Genomic DNA, 24070 nt, shown 5'->3' with positions numbered 1-24070 from the left:
CTGGAGCAGCACAAGCCGGTTGCCCAGGCAGGGAGGGCAGCACGAGGCTCTGCCCAGCTTCCTTCGCCTGGGGATGGAGGAGCTGGACTCCCCTTGTGCCCCAGAAATGCGTCCCTGCGCCTGCCAGGCTGTCGCCGTCCCACAGCCAGTGTCACTTGGGCTGTTCCCTTCTGCAGTGCCTCTAACGCAGCGGCAGCCCTGGGGCTCTCGCAGCATCCTCTGTGCAGCAGAGCAGAGCCTGAACCTCGGGGGTAGTCTGCGTGCCTGTCTGAGAATATGAGTGTAAGAAAGTATAAACTCGAGTATAAATTAGTCTCCCTCCGCCTCTCCTCTTGCCGTGCCGTGGGCATGCCAGAGCCACCCACCCTGGGCTGAAATGTAGGGGGGTTTTAACCCCCCCCCGTGCCCGCGACAGGCAGTTTGGAGCTGAGGGGAGTGTATGGAAGGATGGACCCCCCACTGCCTTGCAGTTGTGTTGACAAACTCCTTAGATGAGCCTCGAAGGGGGGAAACTGGACTGAGTGAAACCTGATGTTTCCCCACAAACACAAGGACCAAGCTGTGGCTCTGTTGTGCAAGGCAGACACCACGCTTGCCCTGCACAGTCGTGCCTTTGCCACTGAGGTGGTAACAAGAGTTGATAAGAGGAGGTGATTCACCTCTGGGAGGAGCCATAAGAATCATGAATTCCGCAAAAATCTCTGGGAACAGAGGAAAAACCAAAGCTGGGTAGGGCAAGTATGACCACTGACTCAACTGGAACCCCCGCTCCACATTTTTCCTCATCTCCCATGGAAATGAGTTCATGGAATCCCTGCCCCTCCTCGTCTAGTATGCAAATCAGTTGATGAGATGAACTTAAAAGGCAACAGAAACTCTTCTGGGTGTGCACCCACCCCCCAGGATTACCAGACCTGCGACAACGCTGGAACCTGGGGTGCTGATCCGGATTGCTTTGACTCTCTTTCTCTCCTTTCCTTTTCCTTCCTTTCCTTTCTTTTCTTTCTTATAGATTTATAAGAGACCACATCGCTTACTGTCCTTTTCCAAGTTTAAATTGTTCTCTGCTGCAAGTAAAACATTTTAACCAGTCATTTGGTGTCATTTCACCTTCAATTAACCTGAGGGGATCACAGAGCTGTTGCAATTCTCTGGACTCCCTGAGTCAGAGTCCTCTCCCAGAGGCACAGGAAAGCAAACACTTTATCTCATCATATTTTTCCTGGCAATATACATATTAGTAATTTGAAGATATTAACTTTTTATTTAGGGCATTTAGGGAAATACCTCCATCTGTTCATCCCTGACAGACAGGGATGCTGAAGGTTCAGGCGCATTTTGTTAACCACATAACTGGGCTCAGCACCCCCTGGGCTCTCATGAATTAACGCAGCCCGCCCGTGCTCAGCACAGCCTGAGCATCCCCGGGCTCCAGAATAAACGGGTCCCCCCGGGGCCACCTGGGAGCCCCCGGGAGCAGCCACTGACCCGTGGCCGTGCCAAGCCTCAAGGCGCAGCCCTCAGCGTTGACTTTAATGGGAGCAAAATACAGAAGGGAATTAGTCTCAGAATAAATCCAGTCCTCCTGGAAAGCAGGAATCGTTCAGAAATCCCCCTGGCCCTGAGGAAGGGGGGTTGGCAGTGCTGGTAACCCCTATTGGAAAATGTAATTCAGCGAATGAGCTGCTGCTGCCTCACAGCGAGGTCCAGCGGGGAACCGCCACTGCCCCGAGTCCCAGCGAGGTGGGGGTGGTGGCCACGTCTTAAACCCCTACTTCTCGCTCTCAGGATTTTTTAAGTTTAGCCCTTCTAAAGTCAGAAAACTTCCAAAATGACAGACTGTGGCTGTTCTTGACAGGTGTGTATTGTTTCTGTTGGGCTGAAATCATTTCAGGAAGGAAATTGCGCGGCAGTTTGTCAGGGAAGGCAGCTGGGTAAAGGAGGAGGAGGAGGAGGTGGTGGAGATGCAGCAGGTGAGTGAGCAGCAGTCGCTGGTGGGGAAGCACCAGCACCGATTCCTGGTGCTGCCCCCCCGTCCTGTGGCACTGCCGGGCGATGCTCTGCAGCGGGGCACAAGGGCACCTGGCCCGGCTCCCCCCACACCCCCCGGGCTGGCGGGCAAAGGAGTTTTGATTTTCTACAGGAAAGCTGGGAGGGACTTGTCATCAGGGGGAGAGGGATAGGATGAGGGGTGATGGTTTTAAAGTGGATTTAGATGAGGTGTAAGGAAGAAATTCCTCCCTGTGAGGGGGGTGAGGCCCTGGCACAGGCTGCCCAGAGAAGCTGTGGCTGCCCCCTCCCTGGAAGGGTTCAAGGCCAGGTTGGACGGGGCTTTGGGCAACCTGGGCTGGTGGAAGGTGGCCCTGCCCGGGGCAGGGGGTGGCACTGGATCGGCTTTAATGTCCCTTCCAATCCAAACCATTCCGTGATTTATGAAAAGACTGAAACTGGCCCAAAGGCCAGCATTCAGCACTCACTACTGCGTGTTTCTGTGTTTCATGTTGTAACTGTAAAAAATATGATTGTCTTTTAAAGTTTGCTGTGGGTGAGTGTGTAAAATAACACAGTCCCTGTCGCTGCTGTAGCTGTCCCCGAAGCAGTAGCAGGTTTGCAGCTCGCCGGGAAGCTGGAGCCAGGTGAACGTGTCTCCCCAAAGAGCCTGGCTCTGCCCGGGCAGCCGCTGCCACAGCATCTCTCCCGGGGCCCCGCGGGCGGGCGGGCAGGGCTGTCTGCAGCCAGCCCTTATTTCTGGTTTGTTTTACCTCCCCGTCTGCCCTTTCCGTGCTTTAAAAAACACACTAGCTTGTCTGCTGGGAAACCCTGACCTTTTCTCTTTGAAGCGTGAAAACCTTTCTCTGTGTGAACGCTGCTGGACCCAGCAGAAGGACCCAGCAGCGCAGCCGTGGCAGTAGCCACCGGGCACGGCCACAGCAGTAGCCACCGGGCACCGGGGCCATCCCGGTGGGCGCAGGGCAGGCGGTGTGGGGGCAACCTGGATAATCTCCTCGGGGATTCTTTCTGTGGGGAGGCACAGACCGACTGCGGGGAGCCCGATTTTAAAATTCAGCGGATGACAACACTCGGCAAGGCGTATGCCACGACTTGCTTCACATCAAACGTGTTTTCTGCCGCTCCTGCTGCTTTTAGGCAGCATCAGTATCACAAAGGGAAAGGCTGAGGGTGCCAGGGCAGGAGAGGAAGACCGAGGCTGGGGACAAGCAGGATGGAGAAACCCGGGCTGGGTCAGACCAGCTGGGTGGAGAGAAAGCAACCTGATGGAGGAGGTGCAGCCTTCTCTAACATTTAAAGACAAATTGGGGAAAAAACCGCCAAGCTGCAGCTCAGTTGTTTCCACGCTTCCAGGCCCCTCTGTGCAGCCCGTGGGTGGCACACGGAGCGGCTGGGGGCAGTGGGTGCATCATCCCCTGCTCCGAGGCTCCGCTCCCACCCGCAGCCTGGCTCTCACCTTCACCTCACTCCTGCAGCCCCGCGTCACGGCCGTGGCTGGAAAAGGGGCAGCGGGTGCCTGGACAAGGCAGCGGATCCGTGGTTGTGCTCAGGAGGCTGCGTTTGCCTCCTCTGCTTGCAGGAGGGCTGGTGCCTGCTGCTCCGCTCTTTCCACGCCGTTTCTCTCCGTGCTGGCTTTCCAGCAGCATTTCCCTGGTGATTTGTGCATCAGCCAGGCGATTGCCCTGCTCTGGCTCAGGCCTGCTGTCTGCAGCTGAGAAGAGACGGCGGCAAAGCTTCATTTCAGAAAGTATTTGGAGAGCTGCTGCATCACAAATGGATCTAAAGGGGTGCTGGCTGCATGGGTGTGCAAGGAGGCTGTGCTCCGTACAGCTTCCCCGCTTCACAGTGCCGTTCGGATGAAAGCCTTGGGGGGGGGGGGTTGTGGTTGATAACCCACACGGCAAAGAGGTGACCCTTGGAGCACAGGGTCAGACACAGGCAGTGCGCTGCCCTCTCAGTGCAACAAAAGCAGACCCTGCAGTGGTTTGTTCACTGGTGCAGGCAGAGGCTGGGGCTCTTGGCAAAGCTTTTCAACCCCTTTTCTTCCCATCTTCAAACACCTTCCCTCGAAGAGGCAAAACATGTTGTGCCTTAAGGGTGCTGGTGCCAGCAGAGGGTGACGGGATGGGTCCATGGGGCCCACAAGCACCCCCAAAGGTTGGACCCTCGAGGCCCCGAGCACCTTCCACAGTGCTGACTATGCCCAGCATGGGAGGAGCGGGCACAGCCACGGTCCTTGCTCTTGGAAACACGTGCAGGAAGACCACGCTCCCCCCGGCACCCAGGCACAGGTGGGGTTTGAGGGGGGCTGAGCTATGTGTCCCCGTTCCTTTCTCTACAGCAAAACCTCACGGGAGTATCCAAAACAAATAGTGAATCCAAACGTGGCTCTGGGTTACTGATTTTTCCCTGGAATGTTGGGGGAGGCAGAGGGCCTGCCGAATGCCTGACAGGGAGAGAACAGTTTGACCTTGACCAGCTTGTTGTGTACCCCTGAGCAGCTGGAAAAGTCTCGGAGGAGTGCTGGGTCAGCCTGAGAAAGGAACTGGAGATAAGGAGAATAAAGAAAAATACTCTGTTTGTCAGATACCCAAACAGTGGGGGATTTTAAGAAAAGTAGCCGATAAAGTAATAGAGAAACAGCCATGTAACCAATGAGGATGGTGTATGGATAAAAGGGCAAAGTATATAAGATATGGGGGGAGCAAGAAAGAGGGCTATTCTGCTGCAAAAACGTTGTCGTGTCCGTCTCTACCGCCACACTGGAAGCTGAAAAAATGCAGTTTCTCATGCTCATAACAAGGGAAATAGGGCGGGTGCCCAGGGCAGTGCAGTGCCCCCGGCCCCAGCAGCTCCCCCCCTCCTCCTGACCCCAGTGCCCCGCAGCTGGGAAGGACGGGGGCACTCACAGAAAAGAGCACCACTAGACACCAATACACAGGGTGTACAATACACCAAGCTGGTGCTTCCCATCTGCAGGAAACTCAATAGCCCGGTCGTGTTTCGCTTGAGGCCAAACCGCCCCAGCTGTGCTGGTGCTCCCCTAGATGTGGCAGGAGGGGTCCCACCCCCCCGGGGGTGCTCTGGGCACCAGTGGGCTTATTCAGTCACACAGCAGCCAGCTGGGCAGAGAGTTTTCTTCTCCACATTTGTTTTTTTTCCTTGTTCCCCTTTCCCCAGGCACTGCTGGAGGGGGCTGCTCAGTGACACTCGTGTTCCGCCCCACGCTCTGCTCACCCACACTGAAGAGCTGCAATTGCTCCCGTGGGCAGAGGAGCAGATCAGGCTGTCATCCACGCTTTTTCTGAACTCTGCACTGGTTTTGGCTTCAGCACGGGTTTTCTTCTCCATGCGCCTGGTCTGTGTTCCTGCAGGCAGAGCCCCTCTGCTTCCAGGCTGTGAGGCCGCATGTTCTTCTCCCGGCCGGGTCAAAGTCTCTTCCCTCGGCTTCTGCACTGGCGGTAGCTGTAGAACCACAGAATCATGGAATGGTTTGGGTTGGAAGGGACCTCAAAGCCCATCCAGTGCCACCCCCTGCCCCGGGCAGGGCCACCTTCCACCAGCCCAGGTTGCCCAAAGCCCCGTCCAACCTGGCCTTGAGCCCTTCCAGGGAGGGGGCAGCCACAGCTTCTCTGGGCAGCCTGTGCCAGGGCCTCACCCCCTCACAGGGAGGAATTTCTGCCTTACATCTCGTCTAAATCTCCCCTCTGTCAGTTTAAAACTGTCACCCCTCATCCTATCCCTCCCCCTGAAGACGAGTCCCTCCCCCCTTTCCCGCAGCCCCTTTCAGCCCTGGGGGGCCGCTCTAAGGTCTCCCCGGAGCCTTCTCTCCTCCAGCTGAACCCCCCAACTCTCCCAGCCTTAGCTGCGAGGTTTCTGCTCGTCCCTGCTCAGCTCACAAGCTCCATAGCCCTGGGAAGCAGCCTGGCCCCTGGGGTCCTGCTGGGACACCCACTGGGACACCCACTGGGACACCCACTCCAGGGCAGCTTCTGCCCCACCATGGGCACGTCCTTGGGAAACGTCTGCTGAGTGCGGAGCAGCCCTCTGGAGATGGGGGGAGGGATTCAATAGGGCTCCCCATTGTTCCATCACCCCTTGCTGCCTGCAGCAGTCGTGCAGCTGAGAGGTGCAGACTATTGCATTTCGTTTAGCACATGTGAGAACCTTAAAACCTACCTATTAATAATGCAGAACGTGATCCCTTCGCTCTGCATTGTTCAACGAGTGTGGAGGGATCCTGCAAGGCAAATCCAGGCCCACATCAGACCGAAATACCTGCTGCATTCCAACTTTTATAATGGGCCAAACAACTGCTCTGCAGCTTGGAGGCTTTAGGACTAAAATATGTACCCAAATTTGCAGCTCAAAGCTATTGGTATTTGAATTTCGTCTCCAATTAAATAAAGCACTCAAGCATGCACTCAACTCTAACTCTCAAGTAACATCACTGAAAGCAATATCATTTTTCTACTTCAAAATGCACGGGACTTGAATTTCTAATAGCGGCGCCTAAGAACATGACCTGCTGCACGGCTCCCTGAGAGGGGGAAAATGAAGTTTTTTCTCTCCTCTGGAGAAACGAAGGGCAAAGGCTGTTTCCCTTCTAGCTAAACGCTGTTCTACCTATTCTGAAGAACTAGGTTTGGAGATAAAAGCACTTCACTGTTCTCCTCCACCTTCCCCAGCCCTGTGGTCCCCAGATCCGGGGCATCAGCTAGGGCGAGGAGGCAGGGGGAGAGGTGCAGGGTCACATCCCACCAGCCCGAGGAGTCCCGTGGGCAGGGTCTCACCGCAGCCAAGGGGGATCTGCCTCCGCACGGGGCAGTCCTGGGCAAACACGGCAAGCGCTGAAACGGTCATCTGTGAGAAACTGAGAAACTGCCAAGAGCGCTGCGGTGTGAGAGCACCTGATCAGGACAAGCTGTGCGAGTCAAAATGGCTTCTTGGTGCTTTGCCCACAGGTGCTGGAACAGCCTGGGTGAAGGATGGGTGGGTGCAGGAGATGGGGTGCCCCACGCTGGGTAGTGGGGAGGGTGCTGGGCACCAGCTTGGCCGTGTGGCCCTTCCCGAGGACACCACAACAGAACGGCTCTTCGTGTGACTCCTCGTGATAAGAAAAAGTGTTTTTCTCTGGGAGGATGAATAACAGAAGTCAGGCTACGTGGTGACTTGTTCTGGCACAATCCAGGCGCTGGATGAGTCCTGCTCCCGCTCCCCACCCGCGCTGTCACCGCCGAGCTGCCCAGGGATGTTCCTGGTGAGAAGCTGGGGGCAAAAAGGGCCCAAATTGGGGGTCTGGGCAGGCGGGAGCTGCTTTCCCCGGGGCAGCGGCCGGTGGAGCTCGCGTGCCCGCCCGCCCAAGGCAGGCTGTAGAGAGGATTTCCCCTCCAGGTTTCCTCCAGAACTGGGCAAGGCCTGGGCGAGGCATGGTGAGGGGCTGTGGGGCTCGGGGGAGGCTGGTGGGAGGGCACACTCGGGGCAGGTACAGTGCAGGGGGGCTCAGCCCTTCTGCCCTCTCCAGATGCCCCCAGGGTCCTTTCAGCAGCCCGTGGCTTATGGCAAGTGTTTCTGCTCCTTGGCTTGGCCAGGCCGCAGGGAACCCCACGGTGCTGCCCCTGCCCTCGCTCTCGCAGGACTCGGGCAGCTCTCGGGGGCAGATCTGGTGGGGGGAGATCAGGGACAGGTTTTTCTCAGTGCCTGCACAACAGGAACCCCAGAGCAGTTTGGATAGACGGTCATTCCAGCACAGCTGAAGGGAGAGTAACTCACTGCCGTGTTGCTTAAGAAGACAATGAAATCATCAGAGGGGTATTTGTATTTTCAAGTATACTCTGTAATGAAATTAATTCATTTTGCCAATATCCTGGTTTTTTTCCAGGTGACATGTTAATGTTTGGGAACACTTACATCTACCCATGGAGGATAAACATGTGCTTCCAGCTCACACACGATCTGAGCACTCTGTAGTAGAGTTTCCAAATCTTTTCCTCACTTGCCAAAGGCATTTCAGAATTACAGAAATGCTGGGAAATAGGTATGCAGTCTGCGGTTTGTGCAGCTCCTAAGTTCTCTAGCTATAAAGAATTGCTTTGCAGAGTCATTAAGACATCATCGTCGCAATTTTTTAATTCTGACAAAGTTCAAGATGATGGAAAGACCCTTTAAATGACTATGTCTCATTTTACAGTGCGATAATCGTTTTTATGCCAAGTCTTAAAATCTGATCTTGTATGTGCCTGAGCTTGTGAAAGTGCATTAATAGTAAATTAAAGCAGTACCTGGGTAAGGAGATTTGATCACAAAAACTTCAAAACCTGGCGGGGAGAAGGGGCCAGCAGCCACAGCAGCGTGACAGGGCCAGAGCTGGGAGCAGCAGCCCCCAGGGCTCCAGGACTGGCTGTCAGACTGTTCCGACCCACACAGCGGTGGACAAGAAATCAATACCTTTAAAATGCATCTTTCGCATTTTACTTTAAAACTGAGCTTTCACCAAAGGGGTGATTTTTATGTGTGTGACTTTTAGAAACAATTGTCACGATTGCTCTTCACTTGCAGATTATTACCAGTTTAACCACCAGATCATCATTATTTCCCCCCTCCTCGAGGAATTCCTGGTGGAGTCTGGCCTCAGCTGGCCGCAGTCCCCCGAGGGAGCTGGGGAAGGCACCGAGTACAGGATGAAATGTGCCGGGTGCTTTGTTTTTACCTAACAGCCCTTATTCTGGCTTGGGAGAATCACAAGAGCTGAGAATTTCTGTGCCCACCACAGCTGATAATAATGGTTTGGGTTTTTTTCTAGACTGGTACTTTAGTAGCAAAGAGAAGTACCGTTTGAGAAGTTTCATGTAATGCTGATCCAAGTTTACTTTGCTCCCAGTTCTCACTTCTCCCCTGTTTTTTCATTTTTTTCAGTTAAATCCAGGTTCTTGTTGCCGAGGAGCACAAAAAGCCGAGCTGCCTGCTCCAGCCTTGGCACGGCCGGGCCAGGGAGGGGACACAGCCAGCAAAGGGATGTTTTCCAAGGAATGTAATAGTTGTAGTAAACCTTTATAAGCTGAAAAACAGGAAAATCAGGTCACCTCAGGGAAGGGGACAGGTCCCCGGGAGCTGGGCTGGGGGCGAGGGCAGGCGCCCGCCCCACGCTCCCTCCGCCCGCAGCACCTGCACGGGAGGGCTGTGCTCTCCCTGTGGCTTTCTGTTTCCAGACGTTTACTGGAAGGTTTATTGAAATAAAGAAAAGCACCATACTGCAGCTTCCCACATCAGTGTTTACTGCATGCACCCATGGTAGGCTCATAAATTATTGTTTTTAATATAAAGCACCATTTTTTATATTTTTTGCCATCTCTAGTTAATATCAGACAGCTCGTACCCCCTGAGTTATGTTCCCTTTTTATGTTCCTGGCCATTCCTAAAATTAAGCTCTGTGCATTAAGTATATCTGAGACCCAAAGAGAATGAGGACTACAGTACTGCCCACGGCTGCTTTAAGCCAAATGCTATGTCAGGTGTTAGAATTTTTCCGACACAATTTTTTTTTTTTTTTTTAAAAAAAGCTTTATGCTAAAATAAACTGAAAGAAATCTTCACCTGCCCTGTCTGTCTGTCAAATGTGCTCTGAAGCAGCTGCCACACCAGTAATAGTTTTAGCTGTCCCTAAGTTTAAAGGTTGCTAAGTCCTTGAGGAGTATTACCTGAAAGTCTTATTAATGTAGTAAATCTTTTTTCCCCCCTCTCAAGGAAATCACCTGAGTATTTTTCTTTTGTGCCAGCTTCAGCACAACTAAGACTATAAAAGGCAGCTGGAGTCCACAATTCCGTGACTTCTAAGGACACATTTGAGTAGCAGTGGTGAATGGCACCTCCTACAGCAGCAACGTGAAACTGAATTCAGGCCTTGGGCAAGAGAGTTCAGCATTCAACCCTGCTCCCAACTGTGTAAAAACCCCAGCCATTTCTGCCTGTATTTAGATTAAGACAGCGAAAAAGTAATTTTACTGTCTAACTGCCAAACCTTGAATTCCCATTTCACCCCTGCAGAGAGGGGTGCCTGGTGTTCCTTTGTGTAAACCACCACCACTAGCCACAACATTGCCAAAGCCACAAAGGTGAAGGAGGAACAGCAGGCTGAAATTATTCATTTGCAACCCTGAGCAGGTGGTTTCTGCAGCGGCTCGGGGGTGCTGGTCCTCCCCACGACAGCGTGGCTTGCACAGAAAGACCCTGTCAGGTGGTTTTGGGGGTCAGGGTCCCCCAGCCAGCTCACCCCCTCCGAGACGGGGCAGCATCCTCCTGCCCTTCACTCCAGATCTCACCGGGCAGGGCTGAGGTATCTCCACCTGGAGTAACAACTCAGAGGTGTTACTGCACTGGAAGGCTGAAGCTACAGCACGTTTATAGTCACCATCCAACAAAACGTGTGAAAATAATTTTTTCCCCAGGTTTATTTACTAAATTGTTTCACATTCAATGAAATCATTACAACAATACTTACAGAGCATTTTGTCACAACAGCAAACACGTTGAGAACGCTAGTAAAGACCAAGAATGCAGGTTACAGTTATTTTCCTGTTGAACTCAAATGCCACTTTTGTAAACAATAACAAAACCAGAACATCGCTGCTAGAAAAGATGAACACGTAAAAACACTCTACGTACACGAAACTACATATACCATTTTATACTCCCAACCAAAGCACTCTGGTCAAGTCCGAGTACAATTTGGTATTCTCTGTACAGTTATTAAATCCTGCTAAAAATTAGAGTTATCCTTGGGTTTAAAATACAGCACAGCGCATAAGGCAAAAAAATAGGAATTATCATCCAGTTCTTTGCGTTTCAGTTAAATATCAAGAATTTAAGGCAAGTTTGGACAATTTGCATTGTTTCATAGAGTGAATGGGGACTTACAGATGGCAAATTCACAGAAGTAACACACTATCTCCCAGAAACAGTTAACTGCTTGTACTGCAGACTGGACACACTTGCCCCTCTAGAAATTCCAACTAGATTTCTGAAAGAAAAGCATTCCTAGGAGGAGAGGCTGTCAAGAAGCTTACAGATGAATAGCTAGGAAAAAAAAAAAAAAAAAAAGGCAGAAATTCAGGAACTGCATGTACACATATAAACTCATACCCATTTTAAAGTGCTTTACAGAGAATTTTGAGTGATTAAGAAATAGAACTGGATGATAATTTATAGTTGTATGACACCTTGGATTTGAAGGTCCTTAATTTTTAAACGGCAAGACAGACATTACGATGAGAGCACTTTTCTTCAAACGCAGATTTAAAGGGATTGTTGTGTCTGACCTCCCTATAACCAAGCACTTCAGTGAGCAGGACAACAAGCACCCAGAACAGAAAATGAAGGTGGCGTGGTTTTAAGTGACACGACCCCGGGGTTGGGACTGTTCAAGCTGTTGCCAGCTAAACAGTTCATCTAACAGTGATATTTCATTAGGCGTTTTTCCTGTTCTTCAGACCAAGCCTGCACACTAAAAAATCGTTTATGCTGCTATTTTAAATTCAGCAATAGCACATTATACAATACGGGGTCAGTCTCTGTGACCTGATTTATCGTTGCTGCTGCCCAGGTAAAGAGAATAAAACACTATGCAATTTTAAGTGCTTTGACTTCCCTAAATGAAAGATGCTTTTATGAACACCGAGTAACCATCAACACCGCCCCGACCTCTTGCTCTGATGGAAACCAAAATGTTTTCTGTACCCTGCACCACTTTCTACCAACTGAACACGGTGTTTACTGGTATTTCCAACCAGGAACACCTTCATCCACGGAGTGCTTCTGCAGTTAAGCTCTGGCAGGTACGGTACCAAACTGCGTGGAAAGCCTCCTATCTGCGTTAGGCAAGGAATTGTTCTTATTTTGATATCAGTTTTTTAAGCGCCCTTATCTCTGGCGTACACTGGACAACATGAGCACCAAGGGCCTCTCTGCGGAACAGACTGCAGAGCGGAACAGTCCACGGAAGCGCCGAGTTTGTGCACCTACCCTGACAGAACGAGGCGAGCTACACAGCAGGCTGAAACACCTCCTGGGCCCCGGCCCCAGCGCTGCTCCCCCTGCTCCTCCTCCCCACACACCCACACGCAACACACCACCAGGTACCTACACCTGTCCTATCCACAGAGTCCCCGGAATCATTAATTTACGCTCTTATTGCTATATAAACTAGAATCCTTATTGGGTCAAGGAAACGGCACTGAAAACACTGACACTGTTCCCTTTTATTTGCTTTTGAAGTCCTGCTTAATTCTACCAAGTTTGAAGAATTCGTGCAGGATCTCACAGTCTGTGCAAACACCTGTTATCAATGAATAACGTTTTCTGGTGAGAACTGCCTCGCCTCCTTGACTGCTCAAAATCTGCACGGTAGAGTACGGAAGAACAAGGAGAACCGCCGGGTGCAACGAGCTCTGCAGGGACCTAGAATAAATCAAGTACACTCAAAAAACCTCCACTTCACAAACCTACCAAGAAATGGCTTTTAAAGCGACTATTTCAAAGATTATTGCACCTTCAAAAATAATACTACACAGGCTAGAAAAACAAGGGGAAACAAACATTAAATTAACATGTTAAAACAAGGGGAAAAGAACTCTGGAGGCAGAAAAATTCTTCAGTACCAGGCCTGGCGATAGACGTACAGACATTGAAACAGAAATTCAAGATAACCATGATTCCTAGTTAAAATCAGAAGACAAACCAAAGCATTCTAAATTAGCTAAAAATTCGGATTTATGCAGTCATCTCTTTTAAATAACGGTTACAACCCACAGCCTCACTTTCTATTTCTCTGCCCAAGTTCTCTCTAAGTTGAGGGCTGTCCCAAAGCTGCATCTCCTGAGATTCTGGTCAGTCAGAGGAACCGACCCTCAGTGCTCTGTCACACAGGAGACAGGCTCGAGAGGAGCAACTCCACCCCGTGCTCTTCATTCACCACGACTGGTGACAAAGGCAAGGCTGAAGAACCCGAGACTACTCGCTCCCTATTTACGTGTTTGTGAGAATAGGAACAACAAACGTAGATCTTCTGGAAAAAAAACAATAACGTGACAAACATAGAGCTCATTCAGTACATGGTGTTATTCTTGACAGTTTTCTTAGGCACGAATGTATCAAGCAAATAAGGAACAAAAACACTAGAACAATCAAAAACAATCATGCTTTATGCATACTGCACTAAAATCAGTAACAGCCTTATTGTTAAGTCCTACATTTAGCACCATTTTTATATCTGAACACTCTGAGAAAGCAATCATACATTCTTTTAAAAAAGGAAGTTATACAGAATATGGACACAAGTGCGCTTGGGAGAAGGATGGGAGGGATTCATGTCTGAGTATTTTATATCAGGCTACGAACGCTGCTGTGGCATCTCCCCACACGCTACTGCTGTCACCGTTCCTTGTGTTACGACTGAAAACACACAGCAGACTAGCATGATGAAGTCGTTCAATCTAGCGCTCATTCATCCACTAAAAGAAAATATAAGGGAAGTTCCAAACGTGATTTCTCTTCATCAGATCCAAAAATTTCATTAAGAGGCAATAAATCTGCCTCGTGAATTTCCTTACGTGGTCACTAATTACCATCCCAGCCCTCCTACCGGTAAGCGAGTAACAAAGGAGAGTGTACAGGCAACAGACTATGGCATTTATTATTTACAAACCTTGAGATACGGAAACAAGGCAGCCCTTTAGTTACTGTTCATAAAAAAAATGATGAAGCACTGGCGTTTCCTTAAGATGAAGACACGACCAGACGACCACCAGCGAGCTGTCCAGTCCTACAGCACACTCACACGTCTCTCACCCCAAGCACAGTAAACTTCATGTTTCCGAGTAGGCAGGAGGAAGAGAGGAAAGCTCTAGAAAGTGAAAGGGTTAGATATACGGTGAGTTTTCTAACCAAATCTCAGGCATTACAGTACTCTCTGGAATTCACTGCCATCAGGAGGATGCTAAACCCATCTGGTAACAAGCTTTCCTGTCGTCCTGCCCGCGTCACTAACGTAACAAAGGCCCATTACGGGAAGAAAACAAATCCTTCCTCATTTCAACCTCAACTTCACCATGCTCCTCCAACTTCCCAGCTTCAGAAAACACAGCTTACGGTCTCCACCAGCAGGGTTTATTTTCAAGCAGGTTAAGCTCCACCAGGTCCATAAAGTCCCGCTTTTCATCAAAGTGCAGTCAAACCAAAATTGCATCGACAGTACATCATCCCAGCAGAGTCCAGCCAGGTATCCGAGATGGGGTCGTATTTCTGTACAGTGTTCAGATAGGACGACCCCGAATGACCTCCAACTACATAAAGGTAGTTATCAATTACAGCTGCACCAACTCCTGTTGGAAAGAAGAAAAAAAAAAAAAGACAAAAAGAAGATTGCATGATCACCAAGTGTGGAAAGAAGGAGTATTTCTGTTCCTACATGGAAACAACACCCTCCCCGCCTGCAGGCTGAGCAAAGTTCTCACAGCCTCTTCTTTTTCGGGCTGTCTTTAAAGAAAACGAGTCCCTCTCTGTTCAGGGTTCCACTCCTTTTTCACTGTTCTCATGCCCTTTCCTACAACTAAGCAATGCTCTTCTGCCCCAACACTCCTCGTCAGGGAGGCAGGAGAGAGGATGCCCTACTCAGTCTCCACGTAAAATAAAATACAGTAGAACAGCAACCAACAGAAACTCACTCAAAATCAGTGAAAAAATAGAAGGCAGAATAGAAATATTACTTCATGTTATTTTTGTTACAGCTCAGCATTAATAATCTGGACTCTAATTAAAGATAGAGAAATGAATACTCATTCTTTCACGGAGCTGATTGATTTTCATTCACAGGTGAAGAGCAATGCTCTGTAGACAACTTTACTGCAGCTTCTGTTGGGACAAAGGGCAGTTTCTTTCCGAAAGGGCACCCGAGTTAACCGCTGGCAGCGTGGGCTGTCCCTACCTGTCCTGGGTTCCTTCATGGGCCGACACACAGTCCACTGGTTTTGGTGAGGATCGTATCTCTCGATGCTCGATAAGTGAGACACACCGTTGTGTCCTCCCACCACGAAAATGAAGCCCAGCATGACACCGACACCGAAGTTTATTCGCTTATCAGCCATGGAAGCGACCGTCTCCCACGAGTTTTTACTCGGATCGTAACGCTCCATGCTGCCAAGGCAAACAAACAACTTGTGAGGCCTGGATTTTAGCGCCGCTTCAATGTCACCCCCAGGAGAAATCTGCGTTTGTCAGGGGCACGTCCAGTTCTGCCAGCCAGTGCTACCCCGCAGGGGAATAACCCAACACAGAGAAAAAGCCTTGAGCTGATGGCAAAACCTGCAGCGTGGCTGCCTCGCACCACCCAGCGGTAGCACAACTGCCAGTGTTATCACCTCAGAAGCATCAGTCACACCCCAGGGTCCTTCGAGAACACAAAGCAGCTGGAGGTTCTCGACAGAGTGTTGCCAGAAAAGCAGTTTTAACATATTTCATCCCGACACAGCGGCTGCTTCACCGGTGTCCTCACACCGCTACCCTGGATCTTCAGGTTGCAGATTGAAACAAAGCACAATTTTTCAAAGCTGGCCTCAGAACTGAAAGCTCTTTCAAGGATGGCTGCTGCTATTTAGGGAAAAAGCAACTCATGAGAAACCGAACACAACACAGATCTGAAGTGTATCTGTTTGGGTAACACATCAAATCAAAAACTTCCTCGAGGCTTGCCTGAAAAAAACAGAGAAAAAACTGAGAGGGGTATCCCTCAGGAAAAGCAGTAAAGAGGCTGCTTATCACAACACTAAGGACAGAAGAGGCTTTCAGGATACAGTGGAAATGAATCATCATCATCATCGTTACTGCTTTTTTTAACCTCCGGGGCTGTACAGAGGGTCAGAGTCATTAACACCCTCCTGGGAAGCAGCCCTGCCCTGTCCAAAGTGAAGCTGCAAGGGGACAGAGAAGAGGGGAAGAGAAAATCTGAAGCACTACAGAGTTGGAGAAAAGGTGCACAGCAGGCAGCTTGCTTTTACTGCAAATTTACAAATTCCCATGTGAAGAAAACTTTCAGAGATGGTTTGCTTGTCTATGAAGTACTTCAACTGCTATTATGGTTCATAATTTAAAATAGAAGAAATGAGAAGAATGTCACATTAAGATTCATAAAATCCTGTCACTGCTGTACCAAGCGGTTTAAGTTATTGCTGGTTTTATTTCAGTAATTTAAAAACTTGTTTTCCAAATGAAAACTACTTCTCTGTACTTTCCTATTTTGGAACAAATCCTTTGCTTCACAAACTGGTTTATGTAAAAACGTATCGAGTGTAAGAAGCACAATTAATGACTAGCACAGCGTTGTTATACTACATTGTTAAACAATCAATGTATTCCTTCCTGCAAGCAAGATCCTAATTTTCATTCTTTATTCAGCTTTTTACATTTGTAGTTTATTAATTTGCTTCCTGGAGGGACATGGGGCTGATTCATTCCCATTTTAATGATGAAAAGAGTAGAAATTATTTCTTTGCATAACTAAATGCCCCTGTCCATTCACAGGGAGTGATGTGGAACAGAACAATCCAAGGGCACGCTGGTACCAGGAAAGGTGAGGTCTGTGAAGGTGAGGTCTGAAGCAAACCCACTTCCACCCAGGAGCCAGAGCAGGAACCACCAACTTTATTATCCTTATCACGAGTACTTTAAGAGACCACCCAAGGTGTATATTAAGCATGTGAAAAATCCCATTCGTGTCAACTCAGCGTTTCAAACGTCAAAGCTAACCATGCTGCCTGGTATTTTGCAGGCTGGGGGTAGAAGGATTTGCACGGTGCTGGCACAAGGCTCTCCCCAGAGCTCAGCAGCTGTGGTGCAGCGCCGTGACGCTGCCCAGGGACCTGAGCACACAAACCCCCACAGCCCAGCCCCCGGGGGTCTACAAGGCCAGGGGTCTTGCATCACCCTGCTTAGTGATACACAGACACATCTCTATCATTTTCCCTTCTGAAGGATTTCAAACCCAAACCCAACACAAAGAAACCAGGTCTGAGCTGGAACATGTGAAGTTAAAATAAAGATTTCCCAGTTGAATTATCAGACTGATATTGCAGAACAAGGATTAATGAGGCCCGCTGTGGATTACTAGTCTACCTCAGAATATTTTTTAATTGGCTGCCAACAACAAAATCTTAACAGTGAGTTTTGCTGATTTCCAGCTTACGACATGGAGCTACACCCACCAAGAGCACATACCTGTTCATATGGGCAGGGCCGTAACCCCCGATGGCATATATCATCCCGTCCAAGACAGCTGCAGCGAAACAACTTCTTGTTTTGTTCATCGGGGCCACGAGCTGCCACTCCTTCACTTTAGGAATGTATTTCTCTACAGTCCGCAGGTACGACTGCCCGTCGTAGCCACCCAAGGCGTAGAGCTCGCCGGCCAGCACCACCACCCCCAGAGTACTCCGGCTCTCAAACATCCTCTCCAGAGACGTCCAGGTGTTGGTGTCGGGGTCCCAGCACTCCACGGAATTCTCGTGCTTCCGGTAACTGATGCCTTGGCACACGTGGGTCGCAATCCCTCCCACAACGTATATTTTCTGGTCTAGGACACATATTCCGAATTCGTAGCGGGGAATGCTAAGAGGTGCCAGGCCTATCCAAGAGTCATTCTGGGGAAAATACATTTCAACACTGAAATAGAAAAACAAAGACTACGTGAGCAAATGCAGCTTTCTGCAGCTGTGTGGACTGCAAACGAGCATCAAAGAACACGGTCTTAAGATTATTTCATATGTCCCATCCAATGTTTGCTGTTTCTTCCAACAGCCCAGACATAAGCTAAAATCAAACGCCGTTTTCTGCTCTAAAGAGTTAAAACCCCAGGGTGACGCAGCAGCCCAGCAAGCAGCCACGGCACCAAATCCAAGACCTGAAATGATGGGTTTTGAAAACACAAACCAGGCAGAGCAGGGAGAAGGCAGGAGGCAGGAGGGAAGACAATACAGGGCTGATGGCACAGCAGCTTTTGAGGTAGGCTGTGACTGGGGGAAGCTAAAAACACAAAGCCAAGGGACAGGAAGGGAAAGCTGGAAAACAAAAAAAGAACAGTCACAGAGATGGGAGAGAGAGAGAAAAGGAGGATTAGAGAGAGGGAAGCACATGTCTATAAATACATACAAACACATCCCTAGAAGGTACAATTTGTAGTTTGATAGGTACATATTTGGCATGCACTGTGTAATTTCAATTAAATGTCAAAGTAGAACAAAGCAATCTGAAAAATCAGTTTTCAAAATACTGCTTAATTAATTAAAAAAAGGCAAATAATGTTAAAATATGGTGGCTCTAGCCTATCACGCATGAAGTCCAGTCAATCCACCTACATAGTTTAGTTAATTGCTTAAATGATTTAAAAGACTCTCTAGTACACAGGAAATATGATCTGTTCAAACAACATCCAAGAAAATGAAGCCACTGGAGAGCCGGTAGCCACTGACTAAGAAGCAGGGACTGCTGCAACACCAGAGTGGCTCCTGACAGCAGCAGCCCAGTTAGAAACGAGCAGGATTAAACATATTGGAAGTAATTTTGTTATCACAAAGCAGCAGCTAACTGTAAGTGAAAAAACCAGCCTTTCTGCAAGTACCAATGAAAAGTAGAATGAGAATAGTGGAAATAGGGGTTCCTACTTCCCTGTGAGGGGGTGAGGCCCTGGCACAGGCTGCCCAGAGAAGCTGTGGCTGCCCCCTCCCTGGAAGGGTTCAAGGCCAGGTTGGACGGGGCTTTGGGCAACCTGGGCTGGTGGAAGGTGGCCCTGCCCGGGGCAGGGGGTGGCACTGGAGGGGCTGTAAGGTCCCTTCCAACCCAAACCATCCTGTGATTCTATATTTCACAATTTTAATTGTGTTAGATATTATTTAAGCAATCTGTGACTTTTCTTGTATGTCAAGAGTAATTATTTAAACTTAAGTATTAACTGAAATGACAGTTTAGGAAAGAATATGAATAATAAATTAAGGAAGAACAAATTGTTGTATGCATTAAAATATGGTTAAGGTAGTAAAGAGCATTTTGTTTTTTTTTTTTAAAAATCAAAATAATCCGAACTACATTGTTATGTAATATTGTTACAAACACTGAAGAAGCTGTCAAAGAAACAGAGCTGAAGAATATCAGAAGACAAGTTTATTCACTCAAACAAATGGATTTTTTAATTTTACTTTTTCAATCTATAAACCCAACAATTCCCAGTCCCAACATGTAGTTTACTATCGATCCCTATTATCAGGAAAGTTATTTTTAAGTAACTTTGATGAGTCTAAACACAGGGAGGAAGAAAATACTGATCTTCCCAGGTTTTTAAGTGCATGTATATATATATATACATGCAAGCACAGAACTGTCACAGAAAAGAGTATCTCGGAGTAAAATATTACCCCAGGATTCAGCTGCAGAACCAGTGTGAGTAGCGTGCCCTGACACAGGAGGCACTTACTGAGCTGCTAAGGGCACATTCCACACCAGAGCAGCGCGTGTGTATCTGTAAGTACACACACATGTGCAGAGCCACACAGTTTAACTCCTACTTCTGGCGATGTTAATACAGCGTGGTGGCTGAACCCAACCCTACCAGTATGGGGAAGAAAGAGATTTTTCTCTCTGTTACACCCCTTCTGCTACACAGTTAGCCTCAGGGATGTGCTCCAGTAACTGAAGAGGAGGTTTATGGTGAAAACTGGGTAAAAAAGGATGGGCCAGTCCCTGTTTCTGCCAGCAGGGATGCGGGTACCTACCCAGCGGTTGAGAGGGAAGGTGTGATGACACGAGGGTCAAGAGGGTGACATTGCTAAGAATTACCCCTTTGCTCTACTCTGATTAAGTCTATTTTAGATCCAAGGACTTCTGAGTTACCAGGAAGCATATTTGTCACATATTAGGCTAAATTTTACGATTTGATGGTCTGGAATAATAATAGATCAGGGAAAAATTATGCAAAATTTAAAGATTTGAAGGATAAAGTAGCATACAAACTTTTATCAACCACTTTTATTATTTGAATTCTGAATCAAGAGAATTAAAATAAGATTTTATAGCTATTTCTGTTAGCACAACCCTGAAGACTACTCGTGAAATCAGACCGCATTTTGGATTAAAAAAAAACCAAACCTACTTAAGCAGAGTTCTTACAAAGGCACGGAGTAACTACAGACCTGCAGAGCACAGCTCTTCCACTGCCTCCAGGCACTAACGACCACGAACGTCACACCCCGCCAAGTGCTGCAAGGACTTTACTATCACTTACCTTTCCAAACAGGCAAAGAGTCCAGCCTTCCCTCCGACAGCACACAGAACTTTTGGAGCGCAGCGGGGTCGTGTCATCAGCATGGTCTGGTGGGACAGTCTGTGTTCAGGCATGAAGTGGTATTTCAGGGCCTCATTTAGCAGGTGTTTGCAGGTATGGTCGTCACGAATGAGATGGTTTGCTTCGTACAGCCTGGTGAGGAACTTGACGCTGAGCAGCGGCAGCCGGACGCAGTGGAGCAGCTGTGCCAAGTACTTCTGCCGCTCCTGCACGTCGTACTTGATCCAGGACTCCAGCGCGTAGAACACGGTCTCTTCCGTCACAACGTTCAGGCAGTCGTTGGAAACGATTTCATCCAGTTCAGCGTGCGTCAGCTCAAAAAACTCTTCCGTCTGACAAACATCTTCGAAGTTTTGACAAATGTACTTGTTAGCAGCCAAGTAGAGGTCGTGGCAGCCGTAGGTCTCGGCGAAGCGGGAAATCCCGATGCAGTTGCCGGGATCGAGCTGGCTCTCCAGGAAGGCACAACACTCCTTCACCACCAGCTTGATCTGGAGCAGGTTGGCAGCGGGAAGGAGCGACTCCACAGTGTCCTGGGAGATGAAGACGGTGCCGGTGTAGGCGTACTCCACGATGGCCTGCAGCGCCGCCTCGTCCACGCACTGGAACTCCACCTCCGAGTTCTCCTTCTCCGAGAGGTTCCCGGTGAACATGGCTTTGAAGTAGGGGCTGATGCTGGCAAGCACCACTTTGTGGGCGTGGATCTTGACATCGCCGACTCTGAGGATGATGTCGCAGAGCTCGTGATGCTGGCGAAGGAGGTTCAAGCCTTGCAGGAGCTGTTCGGAATGCAAGTGGGTTAAGTTGGCAAGCATGTAGGTTGGAGACGACTGGTCCATCTGTGGCAAACACAATTTTTAACGCATTACTCAGGGCTTCATCGCAACAGTTTCATTACTCATGTTACTTAGACACGCCGTATGGAAGGTTTTAAAAAAAATATGTTTTTCCATTTTTGCTTTTATCTTAATTAGGTTTATTGCTTTCCAATTTACTTTTTCAATCCTTACGTGCTATGCTTTTTTCACACAAGTGAAATGCAGGACAATCGAGGGTTTATTAATAGCATATGCTATATTAATCATTGACTCAGAAAAATAAAACCAAACCATCATCTTTTTTTTTTTTTTTTGTTTTGGAGTAAAACACATTATCTGAAGCGCTGAATGTGTGATAGGATTGCACATCAGATATTTGAGAAAACTAAACAGCAACTGAAACGGAAACAGAGATAGGTAAAGAACTGGCCTATTTCAAAGTAAGTTTTAAAAGTTCTTTAACTACTTTCTGCTACTCTCCTTAGTGCTACCACGGTGCAGCCAGGCCCTGCTGTGTATCCCCCCCACCCTGACCAGTGCTGGGGGCAGAGCCCCGCTCCCCCCATCACCCAACAGTCCCCCCCTGCCCAAAGAGGCAACAGAGACCCACAGAGCCAGCGGGGCTGGGGGCTGCAGGGAGAGGGGGGCTGGGGCAGAGGAGAACATCCCCAGGAGGGGCAGAGAGAAGGATCCTCGTTCCCCCCTACAGCTCCACAAAACCCCCAAACGCTTCTTGCAGAGAGTTTTCCTTTGCCTCGTGACACCCGAAGGCTCTGTGATACCTGCTCTAATTTCAATACCATTAAAATTCAAACAGTGCTGCCCACCACTACCTGTTGGAGAAGCAGTTCTTCAGTTCTTTATTCAGGCTGAATTATTATACCAGTGGGAGGGTGGAGGGCAGGAACGTGTCAGGATCCTGGACCACGAGGAAACAGAACTATTGTTCTACAGAGAACACTGCAGGCATCCACTTTCTGAACTGAAAAGCTGATTCAATTTTGATTTGCTAAATGACTACACAAACCTCAAGATCTCGCTTCTTTTATCTTATTATTAAGAAGTTCATCATTTTTACAGCACCTTAACTGATATCTAATTTGCAGTGAGCCTACTTACGAAGTGCTGAATCTGAAAGAATAAAATTAGTTGCCAACATTTAAATACAGAACATAATAGTACTGACAGAGAAGTGAAGGCTTAGAGCTAGGGATAGAAAACCTCTCATCTATTAAAAGCTAAGTAAGCTCCTATTACAACCTTATACTGAAAAAAAACAAACCAAAAACAACCCACATATCTAAAAGGAAGTATTTTAATCATATCTGCTAAAGGCAAGATTCCACACAACTGCATTTTCCATATAACTACATATTTGCAAATTATTTACAAATTATATGGGCGGGGAAAGCTGTTCAGCAGCTAAAAGATTTTCTTTTGTGTGTGTGCTCAGTTCATAACTTGATTGTACGTATACACAGAAATCATAAAACACCAGGTAACACCACACAGAAGGAAAAAGGAATGGTTACAGTTCAGATGCAAACCAGTTCAGATGTAAATATAGTTATAAATAGGCACATTCAAGTTATTCTGCAGACCTAAAACTTTTTGTACCAACTCGGTTGAGATGCCTACTGCCGTATCTCATGTACCTCCTGCGTGGCAAAGCTCACCCACGCCGCATATTTGCATGGTTTTTCTTTTATTGTTGAGAAAGAAATCAGAAGCTGGAGTGTTAACCAGCCCTGAAGAACGTGTGCTAGTCCGAAAATTGGTGCTCAGAACACAAATCAAATATCTGCCCTCAGGCGCTGGGCTGGCAGATGCTTTCACAGCTTTCACAGTGGGTAAAACTTGTCTTGAATAGCAGGGAGGGAGTTACTGTAAATAAAAAGGTTAACCAGAAACGCAGCTACCCAAGCTTGCTTACTGAGGGGTTTTACTCTTCTAAAAACCACGGTGTGCGACCATGCCCAGCAAGCGATGCCGAGCACAGCATTTTCTTTATGTGAAAACAGCAGGAAGAGCTCGGGGCACTTTTCTGTTTCAAGGTAATATTTAAGCGCTCGTCAGTTCCTTATTTAACTACCAAATGCTTGGGGCCAGGGAGCGACTTGTCTAGTTTCGCTGCTCGCTAGAGACCATAAAACCTCCGGAGCACCCGCCCTCAGCGCCGAGCTAACTTCGGTGCAGAACACCCGGCGCGCCGCAAAAAAACCACCTTCTGCACGCCAAGGAAAAAATTAATCGGCGAGCAGAAACCGCCTTGCTTGTGAAGTTTTCTGCTCTCCACGCCGCCGCGCGTACCCCGCGGGTCCGGCCCCGGCCCGTTTGGCGGGCGCCCTGCGGATGGGCTCCACAGACCCGCCGCCGCTTCCCTCCCCGCCACCGGGCAGCAGTCCCCGCGCCGGCACCCTGCCGCCGCCGCCCCGCTCAGACAAGCGCTTCCCCGGCCAGCCCCCGCCCCGGCGCGGCGCCGCTCCATCCCGCCCGCCCTCCGCGGACCGAGCCGGGAAGCAGCAGCTGCCGCCGCGGAAGCGCTACCGGCCCGGGCGGGGGGTCCGCGGGGTCCGCGCTCACCTGCGGGGGGGGCGCAGGCCGCGGCGAGGCCCGGCCCGCGGTACCGCCGCCTGCTCGCCTCCGCTGGCTCGGCCCCGCGCGGCCCCGCACACGCGTCACTTCCGGGCGCCGCCGCCCCCGCCCTCACCCAATGGGGGGGAAGCGCCGCGCACCCACAATGCCCCGCGCCCGGGCGGTGCCACCCGGGGGGGCGGGGGTTCCGCTCCAGCGGCGCATCCGCGGCCCCGCCCGCCCCGCGGTTCGGTCCGGCACCGCGGCGGGTCCGGCTGCGCGGCGGCGCGGG

The 24070-nt window shown here is 49.3% G+C and overlaps 1 protein-coding gene across 1 annotated transcript; it reads right to left on the bottom strand.

Annotated features, from left to right (window-relative positions):
• Positions 1 to 10442: 10442 nt before the first annotated feature.
• On the bottom strand, positions 10443 to 23875 carry KLHL28 (kelch like family member 28). The gene is made up of 5 exons (XM_074909061.1): positions 23788 to 23875; positions 20327 to 21225; positions 17272 to 17715; positions 14987 to 15195; positions 10443 to 14384 (listed from the first exon to the last, which is right to left on the bottom strand). Exons 2-5 carry the CDS (start codon positions 21223 to 21225, stop codon positions 14221 to 14223), a joined length of 1716 nt encoding a protein of 571 aa, XP_074765162.1. The 5' UTR covers positions 23788 to 23875; the 3' UTR covers positions 10443 to 14220.
• Positions 23876 to 24070: the final 195 nt, after the last annotated feature.

Source organism: Athene noctua, chromosome 6, assembly GCF_965140245.1.
Source record: "Athene noctua chromosome 6, bAthNoc1.hap1.1, whole genome shotgun sequence".
NCBI classification, from domain to species: Eukaryota; Metazoa; Chordata; class Aves; order Strigiformes; family Strigidae; genus Athene; species Athene noctua.
This window is presented reverse-complemented; position numbering and strand designations above follow the sequence as displayed.